Genomic DNA, 22,636 nt, shown 5'->3' with positions numbered 1-22,636 from the left:
ACTTGAATTGCGGTGAAAGGGTGGATTTGATATAACTGTCGAATTCACTTTATCTTCGCTGCTTTTCAGGTATTCGAAATGTCAGACACAGAGGAGGCTACGGGGAGCCAAGCGGCGTCAAAACATAAGTTGGTCGACACAATCACCGATCCGGAGCTGGCTTGGGTTGCGCCCGAGCGTCGGGCCATTGCTTCGACGATTACTGCCCAGGATCCCCGGCTTTTTACTATCGTTGAGGAGGCTGACGCGGTCAACTGGGAGGTTCACACACCTGCTGAAGGGGAGCGGATTTGTTCGCCGTACACGGAAGGTTGCTTTACTATGTACGAGATGGCGTTTAAGGAGATGGGATATCGGCTGCCCTTCAACAACCTTGAAGCTGAGATTTTTGGCCGGTTAAAGGTGGCTCCTTCCCAGCTTCATCCAAACTCGCTGGCGTTCATCCGGGCGTACCAGATCCTTTGTCGGTATCTGGAGGTGGAAGCCACTGTTTCCTTATTTTTCTACATCTTCCAAATTCAACGACAGAAAGTCGGGGACCGGCAGGGTTGGATTTCCTTGAAGCATCAGTCGAGCAAAATATTTAAGATGTTCGTGGAGTCTGCTCGGGGTTTCAAGGAGAGATACTACGTGGTGAAGCCGGTGACGGAGTTTACTTTGACCTCTATATATGGACAGGCCTGTATTCCTCGAGGATGGGTCTCCTCAGTTGGACGAGGAGGGGGAGCAGGTAACGGAGTGGAGCCTTCATTTCTCGCTGTCATGGTCGTCGGAGCACTTCTTATTGCGAACCGATGAGTACCTAACGGCTGGCGAGGACCTGTCCCCGGCAGAGATGGCGGGTTTTGAGAAGACGAAGGTGTATGTCGATGGCTTTAAGCCTTGTAAAGTTATAACCAGTCTAGGGGACGTTGCACTAGACAAGCATGGTAAACCGAGGATCGAACCTCGTTTTGTGAATACAAAGTTGCTATTGTCGTGCAAGACTGTTGCAGCTGAGAATACTTTGCTGGGTATTTTATTTTAATTCCTGCCCGTTTTCTACTTTATATTCAACATTTTTTTGATGTTTTGAGTTTCTCCCCGTGTTTCTAACCACGTTTCTGACTTTGCAGGTAGAATGGCTGATCTTGCTTCCGAGCTGATGAGGATAGCTGCTGAGCACAAGGGAGAGAAACCAAAGAAAAAGGTGAGGAGGTCCAAGCCTAATATTTTGGTTGCTGAACAAACTGCTTCGGGGAGCATCAGCCAATCCTCGCCGGTGGGAAGCTCAGCGAGAACCTCGGGAGGTCGTGCAAAGAGGCAGCGGGAGGAACAGATGACGCCTATCGTCGACCTGTCAGAGGGGGACGGTGGCTTTGTTCTTCCCGCGTGCTTGAGTAACCGGAAGTTTTTTGATAAGAATCCCCTCCAGGTGCCTGCATCGGAGAAGAATTATGTTCTGGGTGTTTCTTCAACTGCCCGACAGAACCAGCTTAATGAAGATATTGCTGCTGTCATCCGGCTGGCGGAGACGGCCTTGGTTCTGAATGAGGGGGGCCAACTCATGAGGTGGAGAAGTTGGCTGCCCGGAATGCCAAGCTGGAGGGGCATATTGTGAAGCTGGAGGGTGAGCTCATTGATCTTAGGGGCAAGCAGAAGAATTATGGGAATCTGTTGGAAGATATTCGGGTGACCCGGGACGAGTTGGAAATTACCAAGAAAGAGCTCGAAGAGGTGAGGGCTGGTAGAGTCAAGGAGAAGAAGAAACTGGATGAGGTGATAGCCGACCTGCAGTCCAAGCTTACTCCTGCTGCTGATGAGGCAATTGAGACTTCCAGGCTGGTAAGTCGAGCAGACCTGGTCAAGGAAATCAAGAGGCTCGGGGGCCTGATGTTGGCGAGCATGGTACATGGGTGGAAGAATGCGATTGCCCAACTCAAGATTGTGAATGCCGAGCATGGTTTGATCACTGATGGCATTCACAAGCTCAAAAGGGTTGAGAATGGGCAGATTGTTATTTCGGAGAAGTACAGGGAGATGGCCCTTGAGGAGGAGAAGCAGGATGATGATGATGATGAGGAGGATGAGGATGGCGAGGAGGAGGAAGTCGAGGAGGAGAAGGGTCCCGACGGGGACAAAGAAGGTCATGACAAGAGTAGCTGAACCTCCTCGACAAACTATTTAGGCCTGCACGCTATTTACTTTGTATTTTATTTGTTTTCATAACAATTTTTTGGGGGCCTGCGTGCCCGGTTTTTGTAATATCCGAACAAGTGGGTTCTTATGCCCGGTATTTTATGACAGTGCCCGTTTTATTAATCCTGCTCGTTTATTTCATGTTCCTCGTTTGTATGTTTAAATTACTGCTTTTGTTTTGCTAAGTTATGCCTGTTCGTAATATGCATGTCTTTATGCTTGCCCGACAAAACCGTTTTTTATATTTGCAAGTTTTTGTTTCGAGCGCGTTTCGTCGAGGAGGTCGTCCTCGGATTTAACTTAGACAGTTTAGGGAACTGTCTAAGCGCCTAGAGTTGTTTCTGAGGCTAATACGGACGCCGACACGTTGTTGTGCCCGCCCCCGCGGCTTGAACTTCCCATCGCGAGCTGGGCGTTAAGCCTTGGCACGAAGACGAGGAGTTTGTCTCAAAGGTCATCCTCGTCAGGGAGACGCTCTGCCCTTCCTGAGCTAGAGTATCTCCTTTTCAATTATTGGATCGAGCACGTGTGCCCGCATGCTTTCCGTTGTCGAGGTGTCGGGCTCGTTGCTAGACGATCCGAGCAGCCTTTTAGTAGTGTTTTTTAGTTTGGCAATAACTTAGCTATAATATTGTTTTAATTTTTGGGCGTTCCAAGGTCGAGGAAGTTTCTTTCCTCGGAGGTCCTCGAGATAATACGCGTCGTTTTCCGTTTTATCGATGACGCGATATGGTCCTTCCCAGTTGGCCGCCAGCTTACCATCCTGGGAGTCCTTAGCGTTTCGTCTTAAGACGAGACTGCCCACCTCAAATTCTCTTTTGATGACTTTAACGTCATGCCGGGCAGCTATTTTTTGTTTAAGGGTGGCTTCCCGAAGGGATTCCCCCGTACGAATCTCTTCGACGAGATCAAGCTCTTCGCGGAGAGCTTCGTCGTTCATTTCTTCTTCGAGCGGTTGCTCGGTTCGGCGAGATGGTTCGCCAACCTCCACGGGGATAACTGCTTCTGTTCCATATACCATTCGAAATGGAGTCTCCTCGGTTGTGGAGTGTGGTGTTGTGCGATAGGCCCAAAGGACGCTCTCGAGCTCCTCGGCCCATTTCTTTTTATTTTGGTCCAATCTTCGTCGTAGGCCGCGCAGGATTACTCTTTTGGCGGCTTCGGCTTGCCCGTTTGTTTGGGGATGTTCCACGGAAGTGAAATGTTGCTTGGTCCCCAAGGCAGCGAGGAAGTCTTGGAATCCTTTGTTCGTGAATTGTGTCCCGTTGTTCGTGACGACGGCTTGTGGTATCCCAAATCGGCAGAGCACGTCGCGTTTGAAGAAACGGAGTATCCTAAACGACGTTATGTCGGAGAGGGGTTCTGCCTCTACCCACTTGGTGAAGTAGTCCACGGCGACTATTAGAAACTTGTTTTGGTGGAGACCCTTTGTGAAAGGGCCAAGTATATCCATGCCCCACCAAGCGAAGGGCCATGGCGACGACATAGATTTGAGCTCGTGGGGAGGAGCTAGGTGCATGTCCCCATGTCGTTGACATTTGTCGCATTTTTTCACATGGTCCTTAGCGTCTTGCTGCATGGTGGGCCAGTAGTATCCTGCTCGGAGAGCTTTTCTGGCCAGCGATCTTCCTCCCAGGTGCTGGGCGTTGATCCCCTCGTGTACCTCGCGCAGGATGTAGTCGACTGTTTCCTCGTCGACGCATTTTAGGAGTGGGATTGAGAATGCTCGTCTGTATAACTTTCCGTCGAGGATGACATATGCGCATGCTCGACGTCTAATTATTTCTGCTTCTTTTTGATCGTCGGGGAGGGTTCCGTTCGCGAGGAAGTTATAAACGGGGGTCATCCAGCAGTTTTTGTCGCCAATGACATTTATGTTGAGGACGTTGGTCGCCTTCTCGATGCTTGGTCGAGGGAGTATTTCCTGAATGACGGACTTGTTTCCGCCTTTCTTTTTTGTGCTGGCCAGTTTGGACAGGATGTCTGCCCGTTTGTTATGCTCGCGTGGAACGTGTTGCACCTCCACGGACTCAAACTTAGTGATTTTTTCTTTCACTAATGCTAAATATTCAGAGAGATTATCGTTTTTGGCTTGATATTCTCCCAACACTTGTGACGCGACAAGCTGTGAATCTGTATAGATTTTTATTTCTTTAGCTTCCATATCCTCGGCCAACCGTAGCCCTGCTAGGAAGGCCTCATATTCTGTCTGGTTGTTCGATGTCGGGAAGGAGAGTGCTAGGGATACTTCGATGATGATCCCGTTTTCGTTTTCCAGGATAATTCCTGCTCCTGCTCCTGTGGCGCTCGATGCTCCGTCGACGAATATTGTCCATCTGTCTGCCTCGCTTGTCGTGGAGGCTGGACTCGTCATTTCGGCCACGAAGTCTGCTAGGACTTGTGATTTTAGCACGTTTCTGCTTTCATAACGAATGTCGAATTCGGAAAGCTCGAGGGACCATTTGAGCATCCTGCCCGCCATATCTGGTCGACCAAGCAATGATTTGATGGGTTGGTCGGTTCGGACTATGATTGTATGTGCTAGGAAGTAGTGGCGTAGTCTTCTTGCTGCGTTGATCAAGGCGAGGGCCACCTTCTCGATTTGTTGATATCTGAGTTCGGGCCCCTGGAGAGCCTTGCTTGTAAAGTACACTGGTTTTTGTCCTTCCGTTGTTTCACGGACAAGAGCTGCGCTGACGGCCTCGGATGCAACAGAGAGGTAAATGTATAGCACCTCCTCGACGTCCGGGCGTGAGAGGACCGGAGGTTCGGACAGGGCCTTTTTGAGATGTTGGAGGGCCTGCTCGCACTCGTCCGTCCATTCGAACACAGCTTCCTTCCTAAGTAGTTTGAAGAGAGGTAATGCGTGTTGAGCAGATTTTGCTACGAAGCGAGATAATGAGGTCAGCATTCCGTTCAGGGTTTGTATGGATTTCTTGTTGCTCGGAGTTGGGAGCTCCGTAAAGGCACGACATTTGTCGGGGTTGGCTTCGATTCCTCGTTCTGTTAGGTAGAATCCGAGGAACTTTCCTGCCCGTACCCCAAAGGTGCACTTCTCTGGGTTGAATCGCATGTTGTGTCTTATGGCCTGCTCGAAGACCTTGCGTAGATGGACGGTATGGTCGATTTCCTCATGGGATTTTACGATCATGTCGTCCATGTAGACTTCGAGCTTGTCGCCTATTTCTCCCCGGAATACCTTGTTCATCATCCGCTGGTATGTAGCACCAGCGTTTTTTAGACCGAATGGCATTACGTTGTAGTAATAGTTGCCCGACTCGGTCATGAAAGCTGTTTTTTCCCTGTCGGCCACAACCATTGGGATTTGATTGTATCCTGAATATGCATCCATAAAAGACAATAATTTAAAGTCAGAAGAATTATCGACTAATTTATCAATGCAAGGTAAAGGATAAGAATCTTTAGGGCAAGCCCTATTGAGATCGGTATAGTCAACACACATTCTCCATTTTCCATTAGATTTTTTCACGAGTACAACGTTAGACAACCAGGTAGTGTATCTGGCTTCAGAAATAAAATTTGCCTTTAGGAGGTCTTTTACAGCTTTTTTAGCAGCCTCCGCTTTTTTGGGAGACTGCCTACGCCTACGTTGCACTACGGCACTAGCAAGTGGGTCGACAGTAAGTTGATGACAAGCGATGTTTGGATCCAGCCCGGGCATGTCGGCAGCGTGCCATGCGAACAAGTCAGCATTTTCTCTAAGGCAGGCTTTCAGCTGCTTCCTTGCCAAGTCGGGGAGCCCCGTGCCAATCTTGACTCCTTTAGCTAGGTCCCCGCCAAACTGGACTATCTCGAAGTCTCCATCTGGAATGGGGCGGTAGTGCTCTTTGCTCGCCTCGTCGTCCTCCTTCTCCTCCTTCCTCAGCTTTTTCTCCTCCTTATGTTCTTTCTTGGAGGTGCGGCTGTCAAGATCAACAGAGCTCACATTTGGTCCGGGCAGACTTGGTGGTGCTTCCGGGGAAGGCTTTGGTGGTGTTTCCGAGGAAGGCTTTGGCTTCTTCGGTTCAGGAGCTTTGCCAATGAAATTGTTGACTTTGGACGCTGAGTCGAAGCACCTCCTCGCGGCTTCAATGTCCCCGTGTAAAGTAGCAACTTGCCCCTTATGAGTGTAATACTTCATCTTCAGGTGGGCAGTGGAGGGGACAACGATCAGGTCTGCTATGGCTGTCCTGCCGATGATGCACTGGTAGAGGCAGGGGCAGTCTACGACCAAAAATTTGACCCTGATGGACTTGGCAGTTTCCTCGGAGCCAAAAGTGACGATGAGGTCGACATAGCCCCAAGGCTTAGTAGTTGCCCCGTTGAATCCTGTGAGATCTGAGCCCAAGTACGGGGTGAGGTGTGTCTCGTCCAGCTGTAAGGTCCTGAACAGACTGGCGTACATAATGTCGCAGGAGCTCCCCGGATCGATGAGGACCCGACGAACGTCCATGTTGGCCATGTCTGCCCGGACGAGGAGGGGAATTTGGAAATTGGCTGACCCACCGGGCAGCTCTTCGAGATAGAAGGCTAAAGGCATTGATCGCCCCTTCGCCTTGTCCAGCGTTGCGTTCATATTCGAGGACGTGTTGATGAGTTCCTCGAATTTTCTTTTTATTGATCCGACGGTGTGCTTGTCCATACGACCACCGGATATGACGAATGAGTCTGTGAAATAGTCCCACGTGCTAAGCGTAGGACAGTATAGATGTCCCCGAAACCGCTGGGGATAACAAAATCTTCTGGCCGGGATACGCTCATAGCTATCTGCTTGGCGTTGTTCTGTCCGGCTGATTGTGGAAGTACCTCCTCGACCGCGCGAGTCTCCGCGGCCTCTGGTCGAGGATCATTGTTTCTTTTGACGAACTCTCTCAGTTGTCCGCTCCTTATCATTATTTCAATAGCATCCTTCAGCTGGATGCAGTCGTCGGTCCTGTGACCGTAACTCTTGTGGTATCTGCAATACCTATTCTTGTCTTGGCCAGGCTTCAGAGGGATTGGCTTTGGTTGCTTCACACCTTCTCTGTTGAACTCGGAGATGTGAACTTCAGCGAATATTTCTCCCCGAGATTTGACGAGGGGGGTGTATGTGCTTAATGTGCTTGGAGGGCCACGGGACTCTCGTCTTTCGCCCCTCCTTCTGTCTCTGCCCCTCTCGCCACCCCTATCACCGCCTCTGTCGTTTCCCTTGTCGCCGCCCCTATCATCGCTCCTATGGGAGGATTCGCGGGCAGGGTGGCTGCTTCTAGGTCGGGCAAGGCGGGCGACATCTGCTGCCTGGACTTACTCGTATTCAATGTACTTTTGAGCTTTTAAGAGGAGGTCGTCCCAGGTGGGTGGTTTTTCTATGCCAACAGCAAATACTTCTTCATATCGTCGGTCGTCTCGACTTGCACAACCTCTTTATTGAACCTCTCAACGAAATTGCGGAGAGTTTCTTCCTCTGCTTGATATATGGCCTCTAAGGCGTGCACAGTTTTTGGGTGCTTGCGGGAAGCAGTGAAGTGTCTACAGAACTGTTCTGTAAGGTCCCTCCACTAGTGGATAGATTGAGGGGGCAGGCTTTGGTACCATGCCATCGCTCCCTTCCTCAGTGTGGTCGGGAATAGTCTGCACCTAATGGCACCGCTAATATTCCTGAAATCCAAGTTAGCGTTGACATTAGCAATGTGATCATCGGGGTCGGTCAAACCATCGTACGCGGGGAGTGTATGAGGTCTCTCGAACCCCTTTGGGATATGCTTCCTCAAGATGTCTTTGGAAAGGGGGCATCGGGGATCGCCCTCGTCACTCCCGTTGGGAGAATAGTCCTCGGAGGACCGAGGAGAGTAATCGCCGGGCATGGGCGTTGGACTGCGAGATTTGGGAGGGCGGTAGCTGCCCGATGCGCCCTGCTTGGACATCAGCGCCAACCCTTGAGGTGAATGGCGGCGCGGAGCTTCGTGTTTCCCTTTCTTGCCCGGGGAGAGTCTACCCTCGCGATGTGGAGGAGTACGATCCCTCTTCCGAGGAGTAACTTCGACCCTCTCTAGGTCGGGGCGTCGATGTTTGACGGCCGCCGAACGAGGAGGAGAAGGAGTAGCCTGGTGTCTCCGCGGGGGAGAGTTGGCCTTTCTGCGGCGTCGGCTCCTTTCCAGCGCGGCGATTCTTTCACTTTGCTCGTCTAGTCGACGACCTTGAGCCTGCATGGCCTCCGTTATTTGTTTCAGAGCAGCGATCAAGGCTGTGATCTCGGAATTGGCCAAGGTGGCGGGCTGTCCAGCGTTGTTTGCCGGAGTTTCTTGCTTGAACTGCGGGCGTTTGCCCATTCGACGATCGGTTAAGACCTCGACATCTTCTTCATCGGACGAGAGTGAGGTTTCCCGTCCGTCGCGGGAGTCGGCTTCTGGACCGCGCGCTACGGTGGTATCGTCACGCACCGGTGACAGAACGGTGTTATGTTGCGGCGGTGGAGAGGGTGGAACGTTGAGCATGTTCTCGTCGCCGGTATTGGTGTTGAGTTGTTGTGATGAACTAGCCATAATGAAGTTGTTGAAGAACGGAATCAGTTTTGATCTTTAGAGTCTTGATTGAAGACAAAATAAGGAGAAGAACTCAGTTCCCACATACGGCGCCACTGATCTAACCTGATGATCAGAGAAGGTTGATGGCCGGTCCGTTGAGCAAGCTTCCACACCGAAGGGGGGGTTTGTACCTGCAGGTGCTCCGATGCCTAAGTCAGCAAGAGAACAAGAGATACAAAAGAAGAGAGAGAAAGTATAGTGAGTAATGATTCAGAATACCTGGCTCTCCAGTCTAGGAGAGCTTATATAGTGCCCCCAGCGCTGGGCCAAAGGTTGGTCTATTGGGCCGGGATAACCGGCCCAATAGACTCAACTGTCAAGATAGTCCCTGTATCGTAGGGGAGGCCGTTATTTGCCTCTATCTTGGTTGGAGCCGTTCCGCTATTCGCGGGTAAGGGATAGGCTCCGTGACAGATGTGGTTGGATAAAGGAGCACGTGCTAAACGTGCTGCTTAGCTGTTAAGCTATGTTGGAGTGGATCAACATGCATGGATAGATGAGCACATGTTGAACGTGTTGCTTACCCATTATGTCGAGCAGGGCACGTCGTTGGTTGACGTGTCGGGGAAGTCTCCCCCTTATTGGGTCGTGCCCCAAATGTCGGGCAGAAGCGATTGGGCCAGCTCTTGGCCCAGTCCATAACAGATATGATGAGTTTTCCCTTGAAACTGTAGATGGTATATTTGTTGTCATTAGGGGTTTCATCCACGAGCAACACACGTTGATAATGGTTTTACTTCCAAGGTTTGTTTGTTGTCAATAGTGTCAGTGTCCTTCGTGGTTGGTCTTGGAAGATTTTGTTTATAATGGTGGTACTTGTTCCTCATTTAATTCATGATGTTGAGTTTAAGTGCTACCCCTGATGAAATTTTGGTTTTTTTCTTTTCTTTTCTACTTTATGGTCAGATTTTCAAGAGTTTTTTATTCGGCTTTCCTCAAAACTAGGAAAGTTGTGCTCTAGGTTACTTCAGAGAAGAAGCAGAAGTTGGTCCTTATTCGGTCAATGTTGTTATGGATAATGTATCTGCAGGTTTTGAAGAAATCTCGGCCGGCGGTAAATATTTTGGTGATGGCTATAAATGATTTGTGTCCATGTCTTATAGTTTTTTTCCGATTTATTTATTAAGTGGCTGTTTTAATTGTTGTTGCAGGTGAGGAAAAATCCATTCCTACTTTGTTGATATTGCCCGAAGAGGCCCCAGAAAATTGCAAGACACCATTCCTTGGAGATGAATCCAAGGTCTCAAAGGGGATGAGTGGGATAGATGTTGCTTGTGGTAGGGGTGGAAATAGGCATAGTAGCAGTTTGCATCATATTAATGTGTATCAGGTTACGCCAATGTCCATTGAGCTACATATATAAATCACATGTCAGAATATAATATTTTTATTTTTTATTTTAATTTGAAAGGATGACATAAGAATCGTGTGAATTTTGGTAGAGCGATTTCCATGTATTAAGATATATGAATTGCCTTTGTACATAAAAAAAATATTGAATATAAAAAACTGTTTGGTTAATATTGTTTTTGAATCAAACATGTTGATGATTCCTGCAATCACAACCGTTCTGGACTGGGCCTAGAAGTCCAACAGCTGATGATTTGCTAGTTGGGCCGTCGAGCAAGACCCAACGAGAAGCGGTTCACAAATAACTTCCACGAGTCAACGGTTTCAATGTTCGACGTATTGTAACGATCGACCACCAGAATGATGGGCATTAACTGTTCATCATGGCTTTTCAGCCGTTTTATGGCAGCCACTTGATGACCATTAATGTCATCAAGGGCCTTGGCCCAGCGCTGGGGCTATATAAACAACCTTCCGCTAACTTCCCAAGATACATTATCTTTTCTCTGATAACCTTCACTCTACACTTAAGCTGACTTGAGTGTTGAGTGCCTGCAGGTACACAACCTCCTTTCGCTTCACCGGAGTTTGGAACGGAACAACGCCGGACGCGGTCGCACTTCTGATCAGGTAAGATCAACAACTTTATCACATTCTTTAGACCAATTTCGATAACATAAGTTAATTAAAGTACCAATAAAATTAGGTGTTTGCATATATAAAGTAGAGAAATGAAGATAACATTTTCAACGACAACATGGAATCATGGATAGGTAACACCAGACCACAACAACGACGAATTATTGTGGAGAGAGGAGAAGTTACAAAGGATGGATATGAGACGCGATTTGCTGACAGTGGGATTCGAAGAGGAGTCTTTGTGCTGAATAGAGAATTATGCATTCGAGTATGATAGATTTAACTTATCAGGTTGCTAACCCAACAAAAATTAAGGATTAAAATAACAAATGATCAATAGGATATGATTAATAATAGGTTAAGTTTATCATTTCCTATTGTGCACCAAACAAATGATTTAAACAAGATAGGTTAATTTTATACTATCATGTCTCCCTATCAAGCGCACCAAACGAGCCGAAAGTAACTTAGCAAACTTGCAATCAATAAAAAAGTGTTGAATGATATCTGTGCTCGAGCCATATAAATCATATCTTTGAGTGATACTACAACCTTTAGTCATAAGAGTATTATCAGTAGGAAGACAATTCCAAAGAATAAGGGCCCGTTTGGTGCACATAATAAGAGACAGGATATGATAATTATATCATATCCTACCGCAATCCAGTGTTTGGTGATACAGCAGGATATGATAAGTTAATCCTGAAGCTTATCCTATCATGTCTCTCTAGTTATGATTATTATCCTGAATTTGAGCTGAGTTACCAGTAGGATAGGATAAGAAGAAAAAAAAATTACTGATTTATTTTATAAAATATATTTTAAAATACATAAAATATAATTAATAAAATATAAATAATAAAATAATTAATTTTTAAATATATGTGTGATTTTCTCACAGGGGTAATTTTGTAATTTATATATTCTAAAAAATCAAAATTTTACTAAAATTACAATATTTTAAAGTAAAATGATTATTAAAAAATTGACAAATAGGGATATTAATTTAAATTTTATAAAAAATTAAATATAATTTTTTTGCAATAGTAGTTTTATTATTTACGTATGAGATATATCATATATTTATTTGGCTTATCTAACATGTATATATTATTGAGTTATTTATTTGATCATGATTCATATAAAAAATTAAACTTGATTATTTTCTCATGATTTTTATTTTAAATTATATAAAGTTATTTGATTACTTATTTATATTTTTTATTTATAAAATTCAAAGTATTACAAAATAATTTAAAAAAATAACAATTGTTTTACAAGAGTAATTTTGTTAATTAAATATGTTATATATCTTATCATATTATTATGAGCAAGTATGTATTAAAAACAAAATATAATAGTTATCATGTTTGTTATCCTGTGTGCACCAAATATAGGATATGATAATTGAGTGTAACTGTTATCCTGCTGACTGCTGTTATCCTATCATATCCTTATCCTGTTTTATATCCTATCATATCACTATGCTATCCTGTGCACCAAACGGGCCCTAAGAGATTTGGAAGGAGGAATGTGTTGATTCCAAATCCTTTTCATCATCCATGAAACCTGCTGCTACCCCAAATCAGGTTTCATATAAAAATAAAGGTTGAACAATATATCTTTTATATTATAAGCTTGTATACACAAGCAAACTCTAAACCCTAATTTGTTTTCCCTGTTTTCCCTCCATTTTATCTTGCAATTTTCATTAAAAAATAATACAATTTTGTCTTGACTAGGATTCGAACCGGCAACCCTTCAATGCAAGCCAATATTTCCAACCATTATGGCAGGAATACCAACTGTGATTAAAATTATGTGCAATAATTGATAAGCACCATCAATTTTAAAAGTATATCATATCAAAATTATTTTTGACTATATTATTCATCACGAAATATTTTTATGTCTTTCCTGATCAATGATTTTTTTTCTACCGGATCATAAATTTAGAGAATAATTATCATGTGAGATTTGGAAAGTTATTATCACGTGTAATTTGGAAAGTTATTATCAAACTCAATTCTACTAAATCAATTTTTTTTGCAATACAACCAAACACAACCATAGTCATGTCACTAATCACATTCATTATTTTGTTTTTAATATTGCAGATTTAATATTAACCGATGATCAATTGATATAATATGCACTAGCAGACCAATTGTGATTTAAATTATGTCCACAAAGTGTTAAACTCCATCAACTTTCATAGGAAAGATTTTATACGACAATTAAGCACCATCAATTTTCATTGCACAATTTAAACAATTAAAAACCGATAATCTCTTATATTATAAGCTTGCTAACATAAGCTAACCCTAAACCAAATTTTTTCCCCTCATTTTCTCTTTATTTTTATTGCAGCTTTATATTAAAAATATACAGATTTGTCATCGAACCTGCATCTCTTCCTTACAATAAAACCTTTCAACCGCTAAAACATGTGCTTCAATTATGAAAGAATTTAGGAATCCTAATATGTTAACCCTGTTTTTCAATAAATTTGAACGGCGGAATTAATCACAATTTTTATTTATTTATGGATGTCTACTTAAGTTTATGTTCTTGATTACGTCTTTAATTTTTTTTTTAACCTTTAATTATCATCAATTTTTTAACCTTTAGTTATCAGCAATTTTTTTTAATAAGTAAACAAAACGATGGGGTTCAAAAATTATTTAAAAAATATATAAAATATAAAATAAGCACATAAACAAATATAGAATAATTAGTCCATGAAATTCCCTATACTACTCTTATTGAAAATGCTCTTAGAATTTTTGTATTTTATTTTTTATTGTTACATATTATACCTAATTAGACTCATGCACCGCATGGGTCAAAGTTCTAGTATAAGTGACATAATTTATAGAGAAAGTTAACATGTGCATTTAACTTTTAGGGTTAAATATGTTTTTGGTTCCCATAGTTTCACAGAATTTTTGTTTTAGTACCTGAAGTTTCATCGCTCAATGTTTTTAGTCATTGCCCTCCACATGAGTTAATAGATAATGATGTGGCAGTGCCACGTCACTGCCACATGTATTTTTTATTTGCCATGCACCAATCAGATTTTTTATTTATTATTTTTTTCAATTTTTTTTCCAGATTTTTTTTGGCAATCTCATCGCCAATTAAAAAAAAAAAAGCTAGTTTGTTAAAAATTTGATTTTTTAGTTTGTTAATGTTAATAATTAACAATACTAAACTTAACAAAACAACCATCAAACACAACACTTTGCCCATATTTTTTTGTTATGCTTATTTTGTTTTTGTGCTTATAAAAAAAAGTTTATTTTGATTTTTTTATAGTTAAATTAAATTAAACTTACTTTTTAGTAAAAATAGGTGTCAAGTCTGTTAAAATTTTAATAACCAGGACTAAAAGTGTTAATGGAAAAAAATTCCGGATATTTTTTCACCGTAAAAAAAATATAGGGATTAAAAGCATATTTAACCCATTTAATTATTAACATTAACAAACTAAAAAAGCAAATCTTTAACAAACTAATTTTTCTTTTCTTTTTTTAATTGGGAATGAGGTTGCAAACAAAATTGAAAAAAAACTGACAATTTTTTTTAAAAAAATAAAATAAAATTGATCGGTGATGTGGCAAGCTCAAAAAAATACATGTGGCAGTGACGTGGCACTGCCACGTCATCATCCTTTAACTAATGTGGACGGCAGAGACTAAAACATTGAGTGATGAAACTTCAGGGACTAAAAAATGTGAAAACAAACTTCAGGGACTAAAACAAAAATTATGTGAAACTATAGGGACCAAAAACATATTTAACCCTAACTTTTATAAAGTTATTTTTTTGTTTTCAATATAAAACATTCAATTTATAAATAGGATTGACCAGGCAAATAGACCCACACTCTAAGATCTCAACAAAAAAAAAAGGCCCTCAATTAACATATATTTTTTTAATTTAAGGTAGGAATAAAAATGAGAATTTCTATACCAAAAAAAAAAAAAAAAAAATGAGAATTTCTTTTTTGTTTTTTTTGACGGAAAGAGAATTTCTTTTTTGTATTGAGTGTGTAATTTTGTTTTTTTACTCTGCTATATCCGTTAAACTCAAATAAAAAATATTTCAACGGCTTTTCTTTGTGAGACAGTAGTGACTGATGCCTCAAAAAGAAAAGAAAATATCAAAGGGAAAACAACGGTAGTTCACCGTCAACAAATTTCTCTCTTCCGCGAAGGCCCAGCCATCGCGCCGCTCTGACGCTACCACCACCGGTAACTTCAAAATTTAAATCTAAACAAAGTTGTTGTTTTTGTTGATGCAATGATGCTTCATATTTGCAATTCATATGCTAATGTGTGAAATGCTTCGCAATGTTGTCATAGTGTTATATCATATCATATCTTGTTAATGCTTCATACTTTGGCATCAATTGAAATTTGTAAATGTTGTTTAATTGAAACTCTGTGGATTACATGGTAAAAAGAATTTAAAACTTTATGATGGCCCAGTTCAATCCTCCACAAAAATAAAACCCAAATTACTCCATGACTATGAAGCACCGACACTTCTCAGATTAGACGTGTCCCGTTGTTAGACACGCGTTGGTGTCCGACACCGACACTTATGATTCCATTAAATTATATCATTTTCTCAAATTATTATCAGTGTCGACGTGTCAGTGTATGTCTGGTGTCTGAGGCCATGCTTCATAGGCAGGGGCGGGCCTGTGTAAGGCTTGGTGTGGCTATAACCACACCAGCCCAGTCCAATTAAAAAAAAAAAAATATACAGAAAATTTCTCTTATACCCTCAGTCAAAGTCACCACCACACAAACTTCTCTTTCTTCTTTCACGACAAAGACTCATGACCGCACCGTCCGCACGCTGAACGCTTCATCGACCACCACCACCGACGAACCGCACACTTAACGCACCACCACCACCACCACCACCGGCGGACCGCGTACGCACGACCACCACCACGACGAACTGCCTCGACAGAATCAGATCCGGTAAGAAAGTCTATCACAAGAAAGAAATTATAACAACATTTCACAATATAAGAAACTGATTTTTGAATAATCTTATGGATTTGATATGGAAAGTGAGTGTTGAATTTGAATTTGAGTTTGGGTTGGAACTTTGAAGGATTTCCATAAGTGGGGAAATATTTAATTAAACCCTAAAAGATGAGAATTTGAGAGTTATGAAATGAAATAGGGAAGAAGGGTACTAGAGAAAGGATGAAGAATATGTTGTAGTGTATAGCAGCAAAAATGAACATTGGTTATTGTCTTATTGAACGTGGAATCTTGTTATGTTTTTGTGTGCTTTTGTTTCCTTTGCCTTGTCCCTTTGTGGCACTTTAAGTGCTTCTTGTTGTGTCTGTACAGCAGTACTATCATATGTGAAGAGTGTATTGAGTAACAAGATGGCCGATCAATGGTTAAATGATCGTCTAGTAACTTATATAGAAAGAGATGTTCTTAGAACCATTGATAATGATGTAATTTTAGCTCATTTTCAACAAATGGCGGATAGGCTATTTTCTTTGTAAATTTAGTTGCGACAACTATTTTTAGTGTACCTTTTTATTAAATGTAATATAATTTAGTTCTTTGAGCAAAAATGTTAGCCCCACCGGTAATTGAAGTCTGGGTCCGCCCCTGTTCATAGGTCCATGACATTTTCATACCGGGGACAAACTAGTCCCTCGTTCGTTATACTGAAGGGATTAAGTTTTCCCCAATATGAAAATGTCAAGGACTAATTTGGGTTTAGGAGATACAAAAACTCATATGTCAAAAGAAAAATGTATTATTCTTTTCCAAACCAAACTCAATGCCATGATCAAACCACTTGTTTTGAAGTCCAAAAGGAGCTTCTATACAACAGGTTCCAATAGTAGTCTTCCCAAGGCCTGAAATATTTTTACTACAGAATCAACAGATGAAAGCTTTTTTGTGTCCATGGTTTCCAGCACCTCCAAAATATTCTCCTTCCGTTCACTCCCACAAAGAGCCAATAAATAGTTTTCTGCAACATAAGTCGAATAAAGTAAATTTTTAAATCACTATATGAAACAATGTATCTGTTATTGTAGGACAACAATGCAGAGAGAAAAAAGCATCATGTTAATAGTTATGTAACTTATGTCTCTTCACCTAATGGTGGATGCACTGGTTTTGACACATGGATGTTTGACATGAACACTTTTAATAATAAGCTGGATAACAAAAGTGTAGTTGAATACAATTTAGCTTGTGTGTCTATCTTAAAAATATTTTGAACAAAAAAATATACAAATTTTTTCTTATAACTGAAGCCTGAAGGTAGTAACCACTAGGCATCTAGAGTGGTTGGCTGGTGTGCACCAGTAGCTAGAGTAGTTTTTTTTTCTTCTTCTCATAAGTTCCATCCAAACCGAGACAATCTTATTCGAGACAGTTATCCCATTGCCCAGTTGTGTATTTTTATTTCTGCAAATGCTTTAGTTTTTTCTTTCAAATCTTGGATTTGCTTAGTTTTGTTGTTTATTAATTACCCTGATGGTGCTAACTTATTGTCTTACATTATTAATTTACTATTATAATTATTAATTGAAGTTCTAAAGTTCCTGGATTTGCAACTGGTTGTGCAACCTCAATCTCAATGGCTGACTCCAGTCCAACTGCATCTACTTCTAATGGCACCCCCACATATTCTTGTTTCCAACGAACGGTTAGGTTACTCGCTTTCCCCTTCATTCCTACTTCTTATTCTTCTCTCTCATCTCACTTTGTTTTCTTTTTCCCTTTCAATCTGTAGGTTACTCTATACGATTGGTGGCTTGTTAAATCTCAAAAAGACTTCCAAGGGAAGTGTGTAGCCATCTCTGGCATCTCTTCCAGAAAGTAAGTTCTCTGTTAGGGTTCACCTGAACCACATTATGTGTAGAATATTGTGTCATTACTGAAAACAATTTAGTGTGTTCTTTTTTCTGTTTTTTTTTTGTTGAAATTGATTTTGCATAATTTATTGACTGTGTTTTCACTCTTAAAAATAAGTTGGATAAAAACTTGGTTTAGGTTTTTCAAGCAAATGCGAAATCAGAATCCAGAGATCATTTATTTGTTTTTAACTGAAATGAAATTACTGTATCATGTTCGACAAATATAATATCTATGATAATTGTTTGTAATGTTTTAATAAACACATATTTAATATTGTGATTTAGGGAAGAAGCGGTCCGTATATTCAATTCTGCTCCTATTATCAAAAGATATGATGAGTTTTCCCTTGAGACTGCCGATGGTATATATGTTCTCATCAGGGGTTTCATCCACAAGCAACACACGCTGGATAATGGTTTTACTTCCGAGGTTTGTTTGTTGTCAATAGTGTCAGTGTCCTTCGTGGTTGGTCTTGGAAAATTTTGTTTATAATGGTACTTGTTCCTCATTTAATTGATGATGTTGAGTTTAAGTGCTACCTACCCCTGATGAGTTTTTGTTTTTTTTTTCTTTCTTTTCTTTTCTACTTTATGGTCAGATTTTCAAGAGTTTTTTATTCGGCTTTCCTCAAAACTGGGAAAGTTGTGCTCTAGGTTGCTTCAGAGAAGAAGCAGAAGTTGGTGCTTATTCGGTCAATGTTGTTATGGATAATGTATCTGCAGGTTTTGAAGAAATCTCGGCTGACGGTAAATATTTTGGTGATGGCTATAAATGATTTGTGTCCATGTCTTATAGTTTTTTTCCGATTTATTTATTGAGTGGTTGTTTTAATTGCTGTTGCAGGTGAGGAAAAATCCATTCCTACTTCGTTGATATTGCCTGAAGAGGCCCCAGAAAATTGCAAGACACCATTCCTTGGAGATGGATGCAAAGTCTCAAAGGGGTTGAGTGGGATAGATGTTGCTTGTGGTAGGGGTGGAAATAGGCGTAGTAGCAGGTTGCATAATATTAATGCGTATCAGCGGAAGAAGCATAAGAAGCAGCATGCATCTAGAAGTCCTCTCAAGTGTCCCGATGAAGAACCGAGCTATACCTCCAAGGCCGTGGAAAATTGTAATTCGGATACTGCTGTGCTTGATAATGTATCAGCAAATCTTCTAGAAATCCCATCTGATGGTAAATGCTTAGACATGTTGTTTGTTAATGATTTGTGTGTATGTTTATTCGTGTCTTATTTGTTTAATGTTTTATCATTTCTTTTATCTACAATCTCTATCTTTTGGTATTTTAATTGTTATTGCAGCCGTGGAAAATTCTTTCCCTACGTCTTTGGTAACCCCGGAAAAGGCCATGGAAGATTGCAATAAGTTATTCCTTGAAGATGAACACGATATGTCAATTAAGACGGGTGAGGTCAATGTTGTTCATGGTAGTGGTGTGAATAGACGTAGTGCCCGGTTGCATAATGTTAAACTCTACCAGAAGAAGCAACCTGCTATTGGAGGTCCTGCAACACATCCTGATAAAGACCAGACCTCTGCCTCAGCTGCTTTGGAGAAGAGTGATGGAAGGTCGGAAACTCTATCAACACCCGTTCAATCACAAAAGGGAATAGTAAACACATTATCTGGGCAGGTCTCTAATAAATCCAGATCCAGAATTTCCAAAACTCCTTCAGCAAAAACTGAAGGATGTTATAAGAAAAAAAGGGTGACGGTTGAAAGAGAAGCTGTCCGGCCTAAGAGAAAAATTATTAAATCCGCATCTTCTGTAAAATCTCCACAAGGAAGTGATGTTAGTCCACTGAACAAGGGAAGTAAACAGAGATTATCCACAATGTCTCCGGAGTCCTTGAGTCTCAAAAAATCTAGATCTGGTAAAATTTTCAATCATTGTTAATTCATGCAATGCATCTTATTTGGTAACGGATGAAATATACGCTCTTATTTTGCATGCAATCTCATTCACGCTATCCAACACTTCTCACCCAATTCTATTGTTAGCTTTCTTTATATAGTCATTTGAAAAGCCATTTACTTTGTACTTTAATCTTTATGTTTGGGTTATGTTGCAGGTAGGTTACTTATACCTCCCTTGGAGTTTTGGCGCAATCAAATACCTATTTTTAATAGGGTATGTTATACCTTCATTTGATTGTGCAGATTTTTCTCGGTTGCCATTGATAGACATCCTACACACCCACATCATATATTGGATTTGTTTTCTCTTTGGAGTGGGATTTAAGGGTGAAAATTTACAACCTACAATCTCTTAACTGTTTCTTTTTACATGTTACCATCCAGGACCATGAAATTACTGGAATTCAGGAAGGCTCGTCTTTGATATCACCTTTTAGAGGCATTTCACCATCATTGGGCAGGTACATATTTCTTAAATTCTTTGTTGAGAAACATTTTCCAGTTAAATCTGATAAGAACTTTTGATGTGGAATGGCATATTTCGTCTAATTATCTCAGGCCAACTAACCTAAATAGTTCTCACTAACAAACACCCAATTGAGGTTCCGGAGAAGGATAGGATTAGCCCAAGTTATTCAGAATATTTCTTTATGTTATTTGTGAAGGAGATCACTGGTTTCTTTAGATTTCTTTTACAATTTGATCATCATTGTTGTTGCTTATTTGGTAATAGTAATTGTTTACTGGGGAATGTCTGAGCTGGAGAAATAGAATTCTAATCCACCGGCTGCATTATTTAATCTTCGGAATAGATGTTCTTCTAATTTTGACATGATACTTTGCACACCTATCTTGAATCGTTGTCCTAATTTTATTGTTGACTTCAGTAAGTTAAGAGTATAATAAGTCAAAGTTGTATTCTGAAACATGCAGGCTCATGATCAAGTTAATAGATCCAAATCCAAAGTTAGAATAGTAATTGTCTTATATGAATTAAATATCTAATCTTAATCAAGTGTCTGCATGTTTTGTAATATATGGGTAATTAACTAGCTTCAATGCTGGCTCGAACGAAATCTCCACCACCTGGAGAGGAAAACAAATCAGTGCCTTAACGTGAATAAAGTTGTGCATTGAACAAAATAATTTAGGCTACTCCAACATGTCAAAGCATCAGTTGCACCAAGCCTGTTTCTCCTTTTCGAATGCACTAGGCGCAGTTTAAATAAATGTATTTTAGTTTAAATGTTTTAGTTCTCCCATCAATGAACCCATCTGTCTTTATTTTCTTTTCACATTGTTTATCCAATTTTTTTGGTTTCGGTGACTGTTGCCATCCTTTCTTTTGGTATATGGAAGGAATTCCCAAAATTGAGCAAAATTGAATAGACAAGAGAATGATTCTAACTCGAATAAAGATTAATCAGAAAATTGAGAAAAGAGTTCTGAACCTTGTACTCAAGGCTACCCCAAAGGAGCACTCTCCTTTCAATAGAGCAAAACAGGGTTTATTTTTAATCTTTTCAATTATTTTGAAACATGGAGAAATCTATTTGCTTATTAATCTTTTCAATTAGTTTTTTTTTTTTTTTGGTTTTTTCTTATCCACGCTTTCATAAATCAAGGGTATATGCACATCAACCAATGAGAACAACTATATGCAACTCCACATCTGCAAATTCAAAAGTTTGTTACAAGTTTCTTGTGGGTACCACATGTAAATCCATTCATGTGGCTTGTTCTTATTGGTTGATGGACATATACCCTCAATTTAAGAAAGGGTAGAGTAGGCCTCTATTACTGTTTAACTTGACTAATTGTTTTTTATTAGGTTTTGAAGTTCTGATTGGAGACATACCACCTACATATCACAACAGTTTGGGCATTTTGGAGAATCAAATTGTAAAGATCGTTTGAAGTATTCACTGGGCAGCTGTTGGGTGTATATCTAGCTGATGTTTTGGTTTGTATGTATCAAATCTTTAGCCTCTTAGCTTACATGTATATGAATGTCTTGGTCAAATTTAGAGGTTAAATAGTTTAAACTCTCTAATTAAGGTCTATATGTCACTTCTGAACTGATTCATCGTTGGTGACACCAAACAACTCAATCACAATTGTCAAGGGTTATTATAACTAGAATTATGGATGTTCTCCGGGTGGTTTCTGGTTTGAATCAGTATTGAGATTGAGAAAAAAGAAACATCAGTTAATTAAATCTCATTAAATAGGAACAACATCAGTTAAATTTTATTTTTGTAAAATGTAAAGAAAAAAGAAACCCATTAATCAAGATAAATTCAACATTTCTCTCTCTCCAACTTCTCTCTCCCCTATTTCACTCATACCAAACATAGGCTCTGTTGTTTGTTTGTTTTTATACAAAAAAATCATTTTGATACATAATAATGTTGGAGTTTTTTTTCTAAAAAAAAAATAGTAGAAGTTGTGTTTGTTTACCTAAATTAAAATCTTCTTATTTTAGAAAATCAGTTGTCAATTTTTTTTTCCTTTGGGAAACTGCTGAAAATAACTTCTCATTTAAAAGGTTTTTAGTTTTTTTTTTTTCCATCGAATTCTATTTTTCGTAAACATATTTGAGGAACTATAAGAAACTAAATGTTGACACTTTACTATGATGTAGGATTCAAATACTCATTCGTCACATTGTGAGTTAAAATATGTGGATATTCTTGTGTGAAAGTATAAATTGTTTACACTCAATTAAGATTTGAATATTGATTCGTCACATTGTTAAACCTATGATTTGAGTTTGAATCCTATAATTTGGGTTTGAATCTTATATTTGTCAAATATATTTTTTTTTAACAAAATTTGAGTACAAACCTATTAGACCACATTGTGTAGTTAAATAAAAATTGTTATTTGTAGGGATGACAATTTGACCCATATCCAGAGGGTACCCGCAAAAATTACCCAAAATGGGTAGGGTAAAAACCCGCATTTTGAGTACGGGCACGGGTATGGGTAATTACCCCGCAAAAATGAACGGGTATGGGTGCGGGTACGGGTACCTTAGTACCCACCCCGCCCCATACCCGCATAATAT

General features: G+C 40.4%; 1 protein-coding gene and 1 long non-coding RNA gene across 7 annotated transcripts; both read left to right on the top strand.

Annotated features, from left to right (window-relative positions):
- The first annotated feature begins 9,390 nt into the window (after nt 1-9,390).
- LOC123905658 lies at nt 9,391-10,157 on the top strand. Its single transcript, XR_006808444.1, has 3 exons — nt 9,391-9,485; nt 9,648-9,795; nt 9,893-10,157. It is a non-coding gene; the product is annotated as an uncharacterized LOC123905658 (long non-coding RNA).
- Nucleotides 10,158-14,839: 4,682 nt separating this feature from the next.
- LOC123905655 (kinetochore-associated protein KNL-2 homolog) lies at nt 14,840-21,745 on the top strand. Of its 6 annotated transcripts, none has more exons than XM_045955343.1 (11): nt 14,858-14,986; nt 15,475-15,477; nt 17,330-17,435; nt 17,523-17,608; nt 17,932-18,076; nt 18,246-18,393; nt 18,491-18,823; nt 18,951-19,523; nt 19,722-19,780; nt 19,951-20,027; nt 20,125-21,385. In XM_045955343.1, the coding sequence occupies exons 3-11, from the start codon at nt 17,367-17,369 to the stop codon at nt 20,150-20,152; spliced, it is 1,518 nt and encodes a 505-aa protein (XP_045811299.1). In that variant the 5' UTR covers nt 14,858-14,986; nt 15,475-15,477; nt 17,330-17,366; the 3' UTR covers nt 20,153-21,385. The 6 variants fall into 6 exon arrangements, with proteins under 6 accessions (XP_045811300.1, XP_045811295.1, XP_045811299.1 ...); XM_045955341.1 differs by lacking the exons at nt 14,858-14,986; nt 15,475-15,477 and adding exons at nt 15,530-15,727; nt 16,351-16,353; XM_045955344.1 differs by lacking the exons at nt 15,475-15,477; nt 20,125-21,385 and adding an exon at nt 21,398-21,745 and having other exon boundaries at nt 14,840-14,986; nt 17,321-17,435.
- The last annotated feature ends 891 nt before the right edge of the window (nt 21,746-22,636 follow it).

Source organism: Trifolium pratense, linkage group LG2 (genome assembly GCF_020283565.1).
Source record: "Trifolium pratense cultivar HEN17-A07 linkage group LG2, ARS_RC_1.1, whole genome shotgun sequence".
In the NCBI taxonomy this organism is placed as follows: domain Eukaryota; kingdom Viridiplantae; phylum Streptophyta; class Magnoliopsida; order Fabales; family Fabaceae; genus Trifolium; species Trifolium pratense.
This window is presented reverse-complemented; position numbering and strand designations above follow the sequence as displayed.

Bases quoted from the DNA above. Each gene is read 5' to 3' on its own strand.
- LOC123905655 (XM_045955339.1), top strand. From the start codon at position 17,367: ATGGCTGACTCCAGTCCAACTGCATCTACTTCTAATGGCACCCCCACA. The intron at 19,524-19,721 runs GTAAAATTTTCA...GTTATGTTGCAG, and splicing joins TCTCAAAAAATCTAGATCTG to GTAGGTTACTTATACCTCCC. The intron at 19,781-19,950 runs GTATGTTATACC...GTTACCATCCAG, and splicing joins AAATACCTATTTTTAATAGG to GACCATGAAATTACTGGAAT.